At 47.7% G+C, this 15,469-nt stretch overlaps 1 protein-coding gene across 1 annotated transcript in view; it reads right to left on the bottom strand.

Annotated features, from left to right (window-relative positions):
- LOC137420838 (uncharacterized) overlaps nucleotides 1-15,469 on the bottom strand; it is a 91,357-nt gene that overhangs the window by 542 nt on the left and 75,346 nt on the right. The window contains exon 9 of the mRNA XM_068106276.2: nucleotides 129-207. Within this exon, the coding sequence (XP_067962377.2) occupies nucleotides 139-207 (69 nt within the window). The 3' untranslated portion in view covers nucleotides 129-138. The remainder of the gene's footprint in view (nucleotides 1-128; nucleotides 208-15,469) is intronic.

The following is a 15,469-nucleotide window of genomic DNA, read 5'->3' as shown; positions in this document are numbered from 1 at the left end:
TACAACTGGAAGTAAAACTGAGCCTATCATTTATGAGTTGTGAATCAATCACACAAACATATTTACTCATAGCTTAGCCAGACTACAAAATTGTGGAAATATTTAAAAACCTTAACATATTAAATCACCTCTCTCGAGTTAAGAATCAGGGCCCAATGGTGGAGGTAAAGTTGTCAGCAGTGATTCAGGCAGACGGGGTGTCAAAAACTAGGGAGGCAAAGAAAAAAATGGGAATCGTTATGAAACACCAAAACATCGCTTGATTGTAAGAAACAATAAGGTGTTTGGGTGCAGATCTGTTCCACTTCCAGCCTTTAGGCTAGCCCAAGTAATAATCTGTACAGAATTTGGGTGCTATGTTGTGACCTATATTTCAATAGCATTGTTGAAGAAGAAAGCATCCTAGCATTGTGATCGGATGCCATGGCTGTTAATTCTGAGTCACCATGGACACTGCAGAATTTATTCAACAGATTCAAAAGATCTGTGCATGGGGAAAACAAACAGTATGTATTCACATCACCCTTAAACAGCCTGACCAACTAGCTCAGTTGAGTCAACATCATTTTTGAAAATGACCGTATTTTAAAACCTTTGAGGGCATGTGTGGTATTATTTGTGCTGCAGATTCATAATCACTTTTTATGCAAATTCATACATTTTCAAATGAGGTTGTCATTGAGTTCTTGATAAAAGGCATAACAAGAGGAACATTCAGAGATATAAACTTTGTTGCTCTCTCCCTTCATTTTCCTTACATATCCCTTTTGTTGTTTGTATTTATGTTATCACTTCATCATGCATCGGTTCAGGAAGGAATCTATTGAACAACAATTTGTTTTGCCATTCCATATTATGTTTTTCAATCATATTCCCAATGTTAACTCTGTAACTATGTTTTAAGAATGCAATGTTGTAATGTTCTTAAGCTTTTTGTTCGTATGCCCTCCATTTATAGTGCCACCTTTAAAAGTTTGTCAAACCGATCTTAATATTATTGTTGCTTGCTTGCAGAGATTATGATGAAACCTGTAATCACTCTTAAAGTGTCAACATTAAAAAGTGGGGAAACATGTGATTTCTGCAAGCCTTTTTCTACTACCATAATGTTACTTCAAATATGCTCCTTTGCGTTTACATTAATTTTTATATTTATGCCACAATTTACCCGAAAAATAAGGACAGAAGAATCAAGGAAAAGGCAAATACATTAAGAAGCAGATGCATATGCCAGGAACTATGGCGTCATGGTATGAACATCTACTGAGTCTGGGAGGTTGGATGTTCAATTCCGACCCTGGCCAAGCCATACCAAAGACAAACATGGGACTATCGTGCTCAGGGCGATGAACACCACCTCTGAACAGATGGCCGAACAAACTTTAACTCCATCAGACTGTCAATTATGGCAGACTTTACGCTCGTGTGTGGGACTAAGGGGAATCACGAGGCTCCTTATCGCTTTTAAACCCGGGTGGACAAGCCCGGGAGGGTGCAAAAGGGAGAGAAAAGGGAGAGGATAGGTGCGGAGCAGCCACGAGCAGGTGATGAGGACGAATAGGGAGGTGATGGGCAGGATGCTGAGGAGGAGGAGACGGGCAGGGCGACAAACAGGCCGATGATAACAGCGGGCACAGAGCAAAGACAAGCAGGCAGGATGACCTCCTTAAAGCTCTCCTCGAAGAACTCTGTCAGATCTGTACCGACTCATCGCAATCAGCGTGCATTCTCCTCAGACACTAGAATCTCCTTGGAACCATTCCCACTCCTCAGAGCTGGAGTTCCCACTCCTCTAACCTCCCCACAAAGGGAACAGTACTTAAATTCTCACCAATATTCAATAACTAGCAAAGGTACATGGTGTTGCCAGGTAACACAAAGTCGCTTCGTGATGGGAAGATGAAGAGAGAGGGGAGATGGGAGGAGGGGAGGGTGTCGGGGTTGGGGGGAGGGAAAGGGGGAGGGAATAAGGGAGAGGAAAGGGTAAGGGGTGGGGGAGAGACAGGGGTGGGGGAAAGAGAGGGATGGGGAAGAGAGAGGTGGAGAAGGGCAAGGGGAGGGGGGAGGATAGGGTATGGGTGTAGGGGAAGGGGGATGGGAGAGGGGCAAAAGAGAGAGGGGAGGGGACTAGGAAGAGAAGTAGGGGAGAAAAGAGGGGAAAGACAGGGGAGGGGGGTGAGAGGGGTGAGGGAAGGGGAAGAGAGGAGTAGGGGGAGAGGAGGAAAAGGGGGGGGGGGAGAAGAGACAGAGAGGGTGGGGGAGGGTCAGAGAGGATGGGGGACGGTCAGAGAGGGGTGGGAGAGAGTCACAGAGGGGTGGGGCAGAGTCAGAGAGGGGTGGGGAAGAGTCAGAGAGGGGTGGGGAAGAGTCAGAGAGGGGTGGGGGCGGTGGGGAGAGGAGGAAAAAAAAAAAGAGGTGAGGGGAGGAATTGGAGGGGGGGGCGGGGGGGGTGTTAACAATGAGAATGATATGTTATGCTTGATGACCAAGCACATGCACACACACAACGCACACAAATACACAAAATCTTCTGTATGAGCGCTTGTGAGCGGACCGACCGCGGCACCACAGTCCGTTCAAAATTCCGTTGTGGTAAAACAAATGCACGCATAAAGTACATCAAAATGACAACCCCAAAGGACCAAAGCTTTACTTTGAAATAAGCCTTTGTTTGTTGATAGGTGTACAGTTTACTTTTTAAAGGAAGGAAATAAATTAAATAGACTATAGGCAAATCAGGAGGATCACATTCTTTGAATTCGATTTTAAAAAATTGGGGGATTTATTTTGCCTTCCTAACCTAGAGACGTTCCCATTGAGATACAGGAGCGACTGCAGAAGCCTTGCGGTTGATCCTGCAGGATAATTATTTTCATTGTACTCAATTCCGCTGGTTAATTCTTTTTGTTTTACTCAATAGTTACACTTTGGGCACATTCCTTAAAGTAATCAACAAACATATTTAGAGTAATGGTTCTTCTTGCATGGAAGTCAAATCTCACTTGAATAACTTCATAACTTATAGAAAAGTTTCCTTACCAGCATAGATAGAGCATATTGAAGGATCCAAATTCGCAAAGTAGAATCCAAATCCAAAAAGATCATGACGGATGTCCTTGGACGACGTAAAATAAAATCAGACCTACAATAATTGCCTTTAAAAGAGTGAAAAAGTGAATTATGGAGCCATTTTACTTCATGTCTTATGGACATTCCTTAAAGCACATTCCTTAAAGAAGAAAGGGGGAGAAAGAGAAAGGGGAAAAGAAAGAAAGGAAAGAAAGAAAGGGGCCTCTTTCTTTAAAGAGAAAGGGGCCTCTCCTCCTTCCCATCTTCCCTCTCTCTTCATCTTCATCTTCTCTTCATCCCGTATATTATTTAAAATAAAATAAAATTCAGCTTTTTTTCCTGAATTTTGTTCCTATTTCACTCGATTTCGACATAATTATATAGGCCTTGAGTTCCGATCGTAAGATATGGAATAAGATTTCGAATATCAGCTTTTAATAAGCCGATAAGCTTTTACAATACATTTTTCAATCTTGCCAGAAGCCAATCACATTGCGCCTAGCCACGCAACAGCAATCAGCATAACCGTGAATGGATGAACAGACAGCCATCTCTGTATATGTATATATATGGTGTTGGCTCTCGTGCAGCTCCCTGGACACGCGCGTGTGTGTGTGTGTGTGTGTGTGTGTGCATGCATGCATGTATGTATGTACTGTATATATATATATATATATATACACATATATTGCTGCGGTTTTGAGATTGTACATATGACTTCAATAAATGCTAAAGGTTTGCCCCTCATAGTTAGTTCCACGAGCAACACGTAGGCCCACTTGTAGTATTAGTTATGTCACAGTATGTGTAAGTATAGGCCATTTCCCCCTATTAATATCTGCATTGTGTAAAGACATGAGATTAGGTCCCGTTCATTTTGCGCCCACCCTCCAATTCCACCTCGATGGGCGGAATCCATCCCACGCCCCATTTGGCTGTCCCTAGTCGAGTTAACACGAGGCAGGGCCTCGAAAGCCAAAGGAGGGTTGAGATCGGCTGCAGCGGTAGGGGGACGGTAAGGATCATCAACCAATCAGGGCTCGGGCGGCATGGCGTGAGAGGGCGTGGCAGAGAACGTCTGGTGAGTCCGGGAAGGTTCGCGGGGCGGGGCTATATAAGCCCACGCGAAAAGCCCTCGAAAGGACTTTTACAGCGAGCGCATATCGAGAGGACTGGACTTGAGGGGGCGAGCGCATTGTGAGCACTTGTTGGAGCGCATCGAAAAGGACTTGTGGAGGGAACTTCGTTGCGATAGCACTTTGAGGAGTTGAGGACTCGCTCGCTTTGAGGCTTTGAACTGTAACTCGCTATATTACGGACGCGCCAGAGGGGAAGAAGAAGAGGCGTTGGCGGTACGAGTACGCGGCCACAGCCAAACGGGCCGGTGGCGAATAGCGAATATTCCAGCCACGCGAGTAAACGCGGCCATAGCCGCCAGTGATTAACCGTCAACCGCACCAGAGCCCACCCCCTACCGTTCGCCCCGTAATAACCCTGTGCGTCCAAACGGCGCGCTACGAGCTCCTGCCTTCTCCTGGATCCATCTGCACGGGACGAGCCGGAGACCGGAGGGAGCTGCACGAGAGCTATGCCTGGACGCGCGGACCATCATCCTGCAGCTGCAATCCCTGTGTGAGTGTGAGTGAAACGGGCCCGTAGTCTTTTGGGTATTAAGTAAGACTGTGTAAGGATTGCCCTGTGTCTCTGCTTCTGAATCATTGTGAATAGTGTAAATAAATCTTGTTCTTCCTGTTTCCAATTCAATCGCCTTTGTGATTTCGCCATTGACTAAGCGTGGTACGAATAAGAACCGCTTGAATCGGGGTCTAGTAAGTGATAATGGCGCGGATCGCGTGTACGCAAAACCGCTCGGCGTATCAACACACATGGTTCGTGCAGGGCTTATTTCCTCACTTCCAGGGCAGCGCGAGTATTTTGGTAATAGCGAATTTAGTCCTAATACCCTATTTCGCGCTGTCCGGAAGGGACGTCATCGGTCCCGGGTCCCGCCAGGCCAGTCAAAGACAAGGGGACAAATCCCCCCTTGGTAAGAGGAGAAGGCCGGTGTCGAGATCCGCAACAATTGGTGTCGGGGAGTGGGATTTGGAACCCAAACCAAAACATGTTGGACAAATTTGGCCAAAAATTACGAGCGACCGAAATTTAATCATTAAAATCCAAATTTAATTCGTGCCATGGCTAGCCAAAGCGGTCGAATACCGGTGGGGGTAAATGATGAGGTAGAGGGAGAATTGATAACCAAGGACCGAGAAGGACAGTTGGTAATGGAGGAAGCCGAAGAGGATACAGCAGTAGAGGCAGCAGGTGAAGAAAATGGCGGCGCCTCGCACGTGGCGACGAGAGCCGAGCCCGTGGCGCCAGGGGACTGGGGTCTTTTTATGATTCAACTCGCGGCAAGCATCGAGAAACTGAATGATAAGATGGACGCCCAGGGTAACAAATCCACCAAAGAAATGAAAGATGGGTTAAATAAATTGGAAAACAAAATGGACACCCAAAGTGACAAATCCACCCGGGAAATAAAATAATTTGGAAACAAAATGGGTGGCCAAATAAAAAAGATGGGGGAGGGCTTTGGGTGCGGGCCGAGTGAAGAGGTCGCAAAGGTACGTGACGAGGTAACGCGGTGCGAGGAACGCGTGGAAAGCGAACCTGAGCGAGGCGCAGTTAAAATGACCGAGGGGATAGAGATCGTGACTCGGGGTGTGGAAAAGCCGACGGCCGCCGAATTGGAAAATAAAATTTTATGTGCACCGGCGGTCGTCGAGCTAGATATAGAAAAAGACATGTGTATAGTTGAAATTGGGGCCGAAGAGACGGCAGAATCAGAAATTAAATCGATTGAGATGGAATGTACTCAAAGTCTGCATCTGCATCGTGATGTCGTGCTGCCTAACCCCAATGAAAGTTTGCAGGTGCGGTTGGCGGAGGAGAGAATCCCGAAGGTGAGTAGGAGCGTGTACGGCGCGAAAATGTTTGGCGCGAAAAGATTTTTGGCGCGCTTGGGATCGTGATGTAACCCGGGCGCTCGTGGAAGGTCCGTGGTGCGATGTACGCGAGTGAATGGCGCGCGTGTGCGAAGGAAGTGTGCACCGGAGCGAGGGTGTGCGATGGCCAAGTGTGTAATGGAGTGTGCGGGGAACGAGTGTGTACCGGAGTGTGCGGGGAACGAGTATGCGGGGAACGAGTGTGCACCGGAGTGTGCGGGGAACGAGTGTGGACCAGAGTGTGCGGGGAACGAGTGTGCACCAGAGTGTGCGGGGAACGAGTGTGCACCGGAGTGTGCGGGGAACGAGTGTGCACCGCAGTGTATGGGGAACGAGTGTGCACCGGAGTGTACGGGGAACGAGTGTGCACCGGAGTGTGTGGGGAACGAGTGTGCACCGGAGTGTGCGGGGACTGAGTGTGACACAGAGTGTGCGATGGCCGAGAGTGAGAGTGGATGCACACCAGAGCGTGTTGCAGCGTTTAGGGCGACGTATAGCCGACGCGAGCTCTCGGGCGTGGTGTGCTTTGTGTGCTGCGGGGACCGGCTTGGATCGTTGCCGCAGCGGTCTCGCAAGGAGCGCCGTGCACGATTCGTCCCGGGCCCCGCCCTGTATGGTCGGTGCCGCGCCTTGGCGGGAAAGGCGATCGGCACGGTTCAAGGGTGGGGGGGGGGGGGGTAGGAGAGGTCGGACCTTCGCCCCTTGGCGGCCGCGGTGCTCCGACCGGGGGAGGCTGGGCCATCGTGCCGGGGACCGAAAGGCTCCGCGCAAGGATGGCGCCTGGAACTTTGGCCCAACAAAACCTCCTCCCCTGAATCGAAAATGCCGGATGGACCCAACCAACAGTAGACCAACCACCCGCATGCATTGCTTGGCTTTTCGAAGCCGAGCTGTGACGACGATGTATTTCCGCACCGAGAGGCTCGAGTGGAGTAGACGAATAGAAATAGTGTTCGCGAATTGGTACCCGGCGTGGGGGAGTGGTAGATCTACCATTCCTCACAAATTGGGGCACATGAGCAGTAGATTATGGGGTGGCAGTGTGAACTAGCCGAGGGCAGGCTAGGATATTGTTAGGGATTTAGAAATGACAATAGATGACAAGATTTAAGTCATGACTTTTGTACAGGTAGAGGGGACGTAGAGAGATTAGTTGGTTGATAATGACGAGGGAAGTGCTTAGTGTAAGGGAAGACGGGAAAGCACGAGTATTAGGGGGAAAGCAGCTAGTTAGATGATGCTGTGTGAATGAGAATCATTGTGTGTGAGTATGAGCTTGAGAATGAGGCGCAAATGAGGAATTGAATGAGAATCGCTGTGTGTATGAGCTTGAGATTGAGGCGCAAATGAGGCATTGGTCGGGGATGACCAGAGGTGGTGTAAGAGTGGTGTATTGAGGACAAGTGGAATTGTGTTCAGTGAATTGACTTGCATGGGGTGCAAGTGGAGAAAATGTGTGCGAGCACAAGAGGTGTGCAAGAGAAATTGGTGTGTGGAATAAATGGTGTGGAGTGAGTGGTGTAGAACGCTTGGTGTGAAATAAAAGGTGTGGAATGCATGGTGCGAAGGAGTGAATGGGAGGAGATGGACCCCTTCACGGATACCCGGGGAGGGTAGAATAAAGCCAGGTAGAGGGCATAGGCAAAATTTGTTTGGATATTGACACCTGTGGTGCGGGCAGTAGCAAGTAGTGTTTTGTTGAGTGCATGAGTATGTGCAATGGCTGGGCGTGTGGTTTAATCGGTGCGTATGGTTATTGGGGCACTCCGCCACTGGTAGTTTGTCGGCCAGGTGAGGCCGCAGGTAGGCTCTGGGAGCCGGTTAGTTGTAGTGTGAGTGGGGCCCGAGGATCCAAGGTAAGGACCCGGGTTGCCCAATGCCAAGGTGGGCATCAGGGGGTAAAGTGCCAGGAGGGGCCTTCCCCAGTTAGGGTAGTTGTGAGTTGTTTCAGTGGGGCCCGAGGATCCTAGGAGCGGACCCAGGTTGCCCAATGCCAAGGTGGGCATCAGGGGGTAAAGTGCCAGGAGGGGCCTTCCCCAGTTAGGTAGTCACAGGAGCAGGTAAGCTCGGGTGGCGACTTCAGTGGCAGAGGTGCGCAGGTAGGTAGACCTGCTGGTAGAGCCACACGACCCAGCCCCGAAATTGTGCGAGGGCACAGAGAGAACATTTGTGGGAGTGAGCCCTAAATTTCAAGGGCACCGCAGAGTGGACAATGGGAATTCGGGTTTTTAGAACCACATAGTTTAAAGAGGCCAATTGGCAGGGTACAACCCTGGGTAGTTTAAATGAGTAACGCATTAGAATAGTTAGGATGAGAGAAATCCCTTCGCACCATTCACAGCCAATCACCAAAGAGGATGAAGCTCCACACCAAGGCTCTGTAAGCTGGTTTGAGTCGTGAGACGCATCATGACGTAAGGGAGACATTGTGTTTGTTCCATTCCTTCCTTCCTGGGAGGAATTGGGAGACGAGTTTGGAGTAGAGGGGGTTATGGGAGACAGGACGTAGACTAATTGTAAATACAAGGGGGGCTAGGGTAGTGCAAAGCCGACGATGGGGGGTATGGACGGATAGGGACGAGCCTGCTCTGCTCGCTCTACCGCGCCCCTCGCGTTGCATTACCTTGTTTTGCTGTGTACCGTTGCCTCTCCGCCCACCCCAGGACCATTTTGGAGGTGGAACTGTGCAGCACCAGTGACCGGTGCAGCATTCCCTGCTGCACCTTGCTACATCTGTGCAGCCGAACGGCGCAGCACTTTGCTGCTGTATCCCTCTGCTGCACCCTTGTTACATCTGTGCAGCCAAACTGTGCAGCATTTGCTGCCATATCCTTTTCCTGAACCTTGTTGCACCTGTGCAGCACTTTGCTGCAACAAACACTTTGCTGCACCTTACACTTATGGACCACAAACCTTGTGGCCTTGCACCTCTGCTGTGCAGCACTTTGCTGCAAAACATCTTGCATCTTCGGACCACTTGTTTTGAGTGGCATTAATGTCACACAGTCGGACCACATGAGGTTGGCCCTGCCTGGCAAAGAAATGAAATAAAAGCATGTTTTGTGCATTTTTATTATGGTGTGCTAGGGATGAGAAGAAGTGTAAGTTTAGGTAGCCCTGAAGATCAAAAATAGCCTGTATGCCGGTCCGGGGGCTAGCTGGTTTGATATATGTACACAGAAGAAGCAAGATGCAAGAAGCAAGCAGCAAATGACATAATTGATGTGTGTTTTGTGTTTTTGCTGTGCTTTCTCTCCCCTCCAGTCTTCTCTTCCAAAAAGGACAGGTCCTGGGTCATAGAATTGTAAATAAAATTAAGTTTTTGTGCTTGTAAATATAAAAATGCTGCCCACCGGCTATGTGTTTAGTTTGACAAATTCCGGAATTCGGTTCATTGTGGGTGTGAATCTGATAGGTAGCTACTCAATGCAATAGGAGGGACATATTTAGTGTTTTAAAACTGTCGCATACACGGGTTAGAGTAAATGTTAGGGGGACCCACACCTATATGTCACATGTAAAAGTAAAGTTAATTTTGCATGTCATTCTCTAACCGGTCGTTTCAGTTGTTGGGTTCGACTCGGGGACGAGTCTGACGAGGGAGGAGGGGGGTAGTGTTGCAGTTCTGTGTTTTTGCAATAAAGGTTAATTTTCCCCTCATAGTTAGTCACACTACAACATGTAGCCTCGTTTAAGCTCAGTTATTTCTTAGCAAGTGTAAGCGTAGACCTTTCCTATGTGTAGTTTTGCGTTGAGTAGAATAATGAGAGTTAGGTCCCCTTCCAATGCTTTATGCCGCCTCGATGCTTTGAGTTTTGGCGCAAATTACCACGAGGCCGGCCTGACTAGTCGAGGCAAGCCGAAGGAAGGCGGAACAGGAGAAGTGGGAGTGACTGGTAAGCACGAGCTGCCAATCAGGGCTCGAGGGGAGTGGCTTAGCACTGCGGCAAAAGGCATGGTTTGGAACATTCGAGACAGGCCAGGGCGTGGCAATATAACCCCGTGCCCGAAGCCCCCACCAGAGTAGTTGTGCGGGGAGAGGCGCTTGAGTAGTTCTGAGGAGAGGTGCGCTGAACAAGTTATGAGGCAAGCCCATGCGAGAAGGACATGCGCTGAGTGATGAGCATGAGTTATCGGTTCGAAGCACTGTGTTGAGTTCTGAGAGTGCGCGGTGTTGAATCAAGTTGTGAGAGTCGGTTCGGAGCGCCAAGTTGTGGGAAGGGAGGCAGACGAGTTACAAGTTGAGTTCTCGGTTGAGCTTGAGTCAGATCCTCTGTTGAGTTACGAGAGTGAAAGCGCGCCGGTGTATTGATCGCGCTGTGAAGGACCGCCGTGCCGGGCGAGAGACGCGCATATCTTCCTGCCTGCCTTTGTTTGAGATACGCGCCGCGAGGATCCCTCCTGCCTGCCTGCCTGCCTTCGTCGAGGGACGTGCTGTGACCGGCAGAGGGCCACACCGGGTGAGCTGTTCCTGAACCACAAAGCCGGCGCGTTCAGCGCATGAACAATCCTTCCTTCATCCCCCTGTGAGTGTGAATGGGCCCATTGTCGGGGAGATAAGTTAAGACTGTATAAGATCTGCTCTGTGTCTCTGTTCTTCTACAGATCATTGTAAATAATAATTATTAAACCTGCTATTTCTTTGATTCTACCGCTTTTGTGTTTTCCATCATTGACTTAGCGTGGTACGAAGTATATCGCTCCAATCGGGTTCCAATAACAAGGTAATAGCACGGACCACGTGGTGCGCCATCCGCTCGGGTGCACTCAAATTACGCGTGGTTCGTGCGAGACTTGATCCCCGCTTCCGCGGCGGCGGGGGTACTTAGGTACGTGCGAACATTGTCCCGAAACCCTGTCCCGCGTCCGACCGGAAGTGGCGACTCAAGTCTCGCGGTTTCGACGACCCAAAAATAACAAGGGGCTTAATCTCCCCTTGGTAAGGGAACGGGGGTCGTGCGAAATCTTCGGATCTTCATTTCAACAATATTGATAGATAAAGGTGATATAATATAACAAATATCATGAAACATTTACATTTTGAAGTCCATTGTATGATTTAAATAAACATAAATGCAAATTTTGCATGTGGAAAAAGTAAGTACACCCCTACATTTATCACTACTTCAAATACCTATAATTAGAATCAGGTGCACCAACTCAGGTGCAAATGATTAGAACATTGTTAGAGAGGATCTTGGAGGAACCTGTCTTATTTAAACCTCAGACATTTAGTTTGGTTTGCTCTTTGTTGTTGAAGTGTGCGGCGTCACCATGCCCAGATCAAAAGAGCTCTCTGAGGCCTTCAGAAAGAAGGTTATAGATGCCTCCGAGTCTGGGAAGGGATTTTAAAAGATCTCCAAACAATTTGAAATCAATCATTCGACTGTCTGGAAGATCATCTGCAAGTGGTGAAGATTCCAAACAACTGCCATCTTGTTCAGGCCAGGCCGCCCCAGCAAGTTCCGCCCGAGAGCAGACCGCAAGATGCTGAAAGAAGTCTCTAATAACCCCAGAATGTCATCACGGGACCTACAGGTAGCTCTTGCCACTGTTGATGTCAAAGTGCACGAGTCTACCATCAGAAAGAGGCTGCACAAATTTGATCTACATGGGAGGTGTGCCAGGAGGAAACCTTTGCTGTCCAGAAAGAACATCAGGGCAACACCCTAAAGTTTGCCAATGAACAACGAGGCAAAGACCAGCACTTCTGGAACAATGTGCTCTGGACAGATTAGTCAAAGGTAGAGCTATTTGGCCACAGTACCAGAAGACATGTTTGGTGAAAACCAAAGACAGCATTTGACCACAAGAACCTGATACCAACTGTAAAGCATGGTGGTGGAAATATTATGGTTTGGGGCAGCTTTGCTGCACCAGGGCCTGGGCAGCTCACCATCATAGAATCCACGATGAATTCTTCATTGTACCAGAGGGTGCTTGAGGATAATGTGAGGCCATCTGTCGGAAAGTTGAAGCTCAACCGAAGGTAGACCTTGCAACATGACAATGACCCGAAACATACCAATAAATCCACCAAGGAATGGCTGAAAAGAAAGAAATGGAGGGTTCTGAAATGGCCAAGTCAAAGCCCGGATCTAAATCCCACCGAGATGTTGTGGGGGGATTTGAAACTAGCTGTGCATGCAAGAAGCCCCTCAAACATCGCACAGCTGAAAGAATTCTGCATGGAGGAGTGGGCAAAAATTTCTCCCAGTCGATGTCAGAGACTGGTAGACAGTTATAAGAAACGCCTACTTGAGGTTGTTTCTGCCAAAGGGGGCAATACCACCTATTAGAGCCAAGGGTGTACTTACTTTTTTCCCCATGCGAAATTTGCATTTATGTTTCTTTCAATTATACAATGGATTACAAAATGTAAATGTTTCATGATATTTCTTGCATTATATCACCTTTATCTATCAATATTGTTGAAATGAAGATCAAATAGCTGTATGTTAAAATATCTTGAAAAAGTCAAAACTTTGCATGGGGTGTACTTACTTTTTCACGTGACTGTATGTGTGTGTGTGTGTGTGTGTGTGTGTGTGTGTGTGTGTGTGTGTGTGTGTGTGTGTGTGTGTGTGTGTGTGTGTGTGTGTATGTATGTGTGTGTGTGTGTGTGTATGTATGTATGTGTGTGTGTGTGTGTATATATATATATATATATATATATATATATATATATATATATATATATATATATATATATATATATATATACAGTGGAACCTTGACTTACGAGTTTAATTCGTTCTGTGACCGAGCTCGTAACTCAAATTGCTCGTTTCTCAAATCAAATTTCCCCATTAAAATGCATTGAAATGCTATTAATCCGTTCCAGCCCGCCAAAAACCACACCAATTTTTTTTTTAAATATACAGTATATATAAAAATATCTCACGCTTTATATTTCACCTGTATGCAGCATACAAGTTGGCAGGATGGCCTGGACTGGAGGTACGCACACTTGACTCTAAAGTCTAAACTGTCCAGCCTGGGTTTGAATCCCGACCCAGCTATAACCTGTCATGGGTGAATCACAGGCAGGGTGATTCATCAATGTGTGTACCGCTAAACTGGGCGCCCCGTTTGCGTCCCATTAGTTGTTGGATGTTAAGGATCTCACCGTGTTTTCCACAAAGAGAAGGCGAGCTATCGCCGGCACTCTGAACAAGTTGTGGCCTGGCATGGCATGAACATGAAAACATGAACATGAACATGAAATTTTCCAAAATAACCAAAATGCGAAAACAAAAATGCAGCGCTATACGGCAGAGATACTGTACTTGCACGGCAAGATAACCACGTGACCAGAACCCACCTGGTGGCGTAAACTCAAAATAACCAACATGCGAAAACAAAAATGCAGCGCTATACGACAGAGATACTGTACTTGCACGGCAAGATAACCACGTGACCAGAACCCACCTGGTGGCGTAAACTCAAAATAACCAACATGCGAAAACAAAAATGCAGCGCTATACGACAGAGATACTGTACTTGCACGGCAAGATAACCACGTGACCGGAACCCACCTGGTGGCGTAAACTCAAAATAACCAACATGCGAAAACAAAAATGCAGCGCTATACGACAGAGATACTGTACTTGCACGGCAAGATAACCACGTGACCGGAACCCACCTGGCGGCGTAAACTCAAAATAACCAACATGCGAAAACAAAAATTAAGCGCGATACGACAGAGATACTGTACTTGCACGGCAAGATAACCACGTGACCAGAACCCACCTGGTGGCGTAAACTCAAAATAACCAACATGCGAAAACAAAAATGCAGCGCTATACGACAGAGATACTGTACTTGCACGGCAAGATAACCACGTGACCGGGTGGCGAAAGCTCGTAACTCAGATCTCGGCTCGCATCTCAAAGCAATAAACCGCCCGAGCGACGGCTCGTATCTCGAAAAACTCGTAAGTTGGGGCACTCGTAAGTCAAGGTTCCACTGTGTGTGTGTGTGTGTATATATATATATATATATATATATATATATATATATATATATATATACACACACAACAACAACAACATGCATTTTAAGGCCATTTTCCCTGCTAGAGCGGGGGTTAGCCTTGCGGTCCCCATGACAATCTTCTCCATTTTGCCCTATTTTCTGCATCTCTCCTTGTTAACCCCCTTGCCCGCATTTCTTCTTCCACCATCTTTAGCCAAGTCTTTCTCGGTCTTCCCCGTCCTCTACTTCCTTCTACATCAATTTCCATCACTCTTCTCAACCAGTCACTTTCATCCTTCCTCAACACATGACCAAACCATCTCAGCCTGTTCCTCTTCACAGCATCAATCACAGGCAATATTCCCATCATCTTTCGCAATTCATCATTTGTCTTCCTCTCTCTCAACGATACTCCGCACATCCATCGAACCATTCGCATTTCCACCCTTTCCAGCCTTCGTTGCTGCTCTACGTTCATTACCCATGTCTCGCTCCCATAAATCATAACACTTCTCACACATGCAGCATACACCTTTCCCTTCAGCTTCAGCGACACTCTCCTCCTCATCAGCACGCCAATCAGTTCCCGAAACTTCTTCCATGCACATCTCACTCGAGCAACCGTTGCCGAGTCTGATCCACCTTCTCCATTCAGCATGTCTCCGAGGTAGCAAAATGTTTTCACACCTTCCAGCTTCACGCCGTCTCCAAGATCCAACTCAACATTTCCTCCATCTGCAGCTCCCTCTGTGCACACCTTACATTTGAATGTAGCTGCCACACTGGTAAATGACCCTCTCAGACCACTACATTTTTGATGAACCCACTCAGCGCACATTGCACATTGAATGGAGTTCACTCCGACACCCTTCCTGCACACAGCACACGGCCACTTCCCAGTTCTTTCCACCTCACCACATGCTTTACCACTTGCCATCACCTTCGTCTTTCCGATATTCACCTTCAGACCTTTTGTCTCCATACATTCCTTCCACTTGTTCATCTTTTCCTTCAGTCCATCCATACTTTCCGCAATCAACACCAGATCATCTGCATACAACAACTCCCACGGTAAACCCTCCTTTACGTTCTGAGCCAGCACCTCCATCACAGCTACAAATAGTAGTGGACTTAGTACCGACCCCTGATGCACTCCCACCTTCACCTCAAACTCACCACTGTTCCCGTCCTTCGTCCATACAGCTGTGCGCGCTCTTTTGTACATTGCCATCACTACTCTGATCAACCATTCCTCCACTCCTAACTTCCTCAATGCCCATGTAAATACTTTGCGTGGAACCCTATCGAATGCTTTCTCCAGATCAACAAACCCAAAAAACAACTTCTTCCTCTTCTCCATGTACTTCTCCTGCAACTGCCTCACAATGAAAAGCGCATCTGTCGTTCCTCTTCCT

The sequence above is a fragment of the Myxine glutinosa genome, chromosome 2, assembly GCF_964187855.1.
Source record: "Myxine glutinosa chromosome 2, kmMyxGlut1.1, whole genome shotgun sequence".
NCBI lineage: Eukaryota > Metazoa > Chordata > Myxini > Myxiniformes > Myxinidae > Myxine > Myxine glutinosa.
This window is presented reverse-complemented; position numbering and strand designations above follow the sequence as displayed.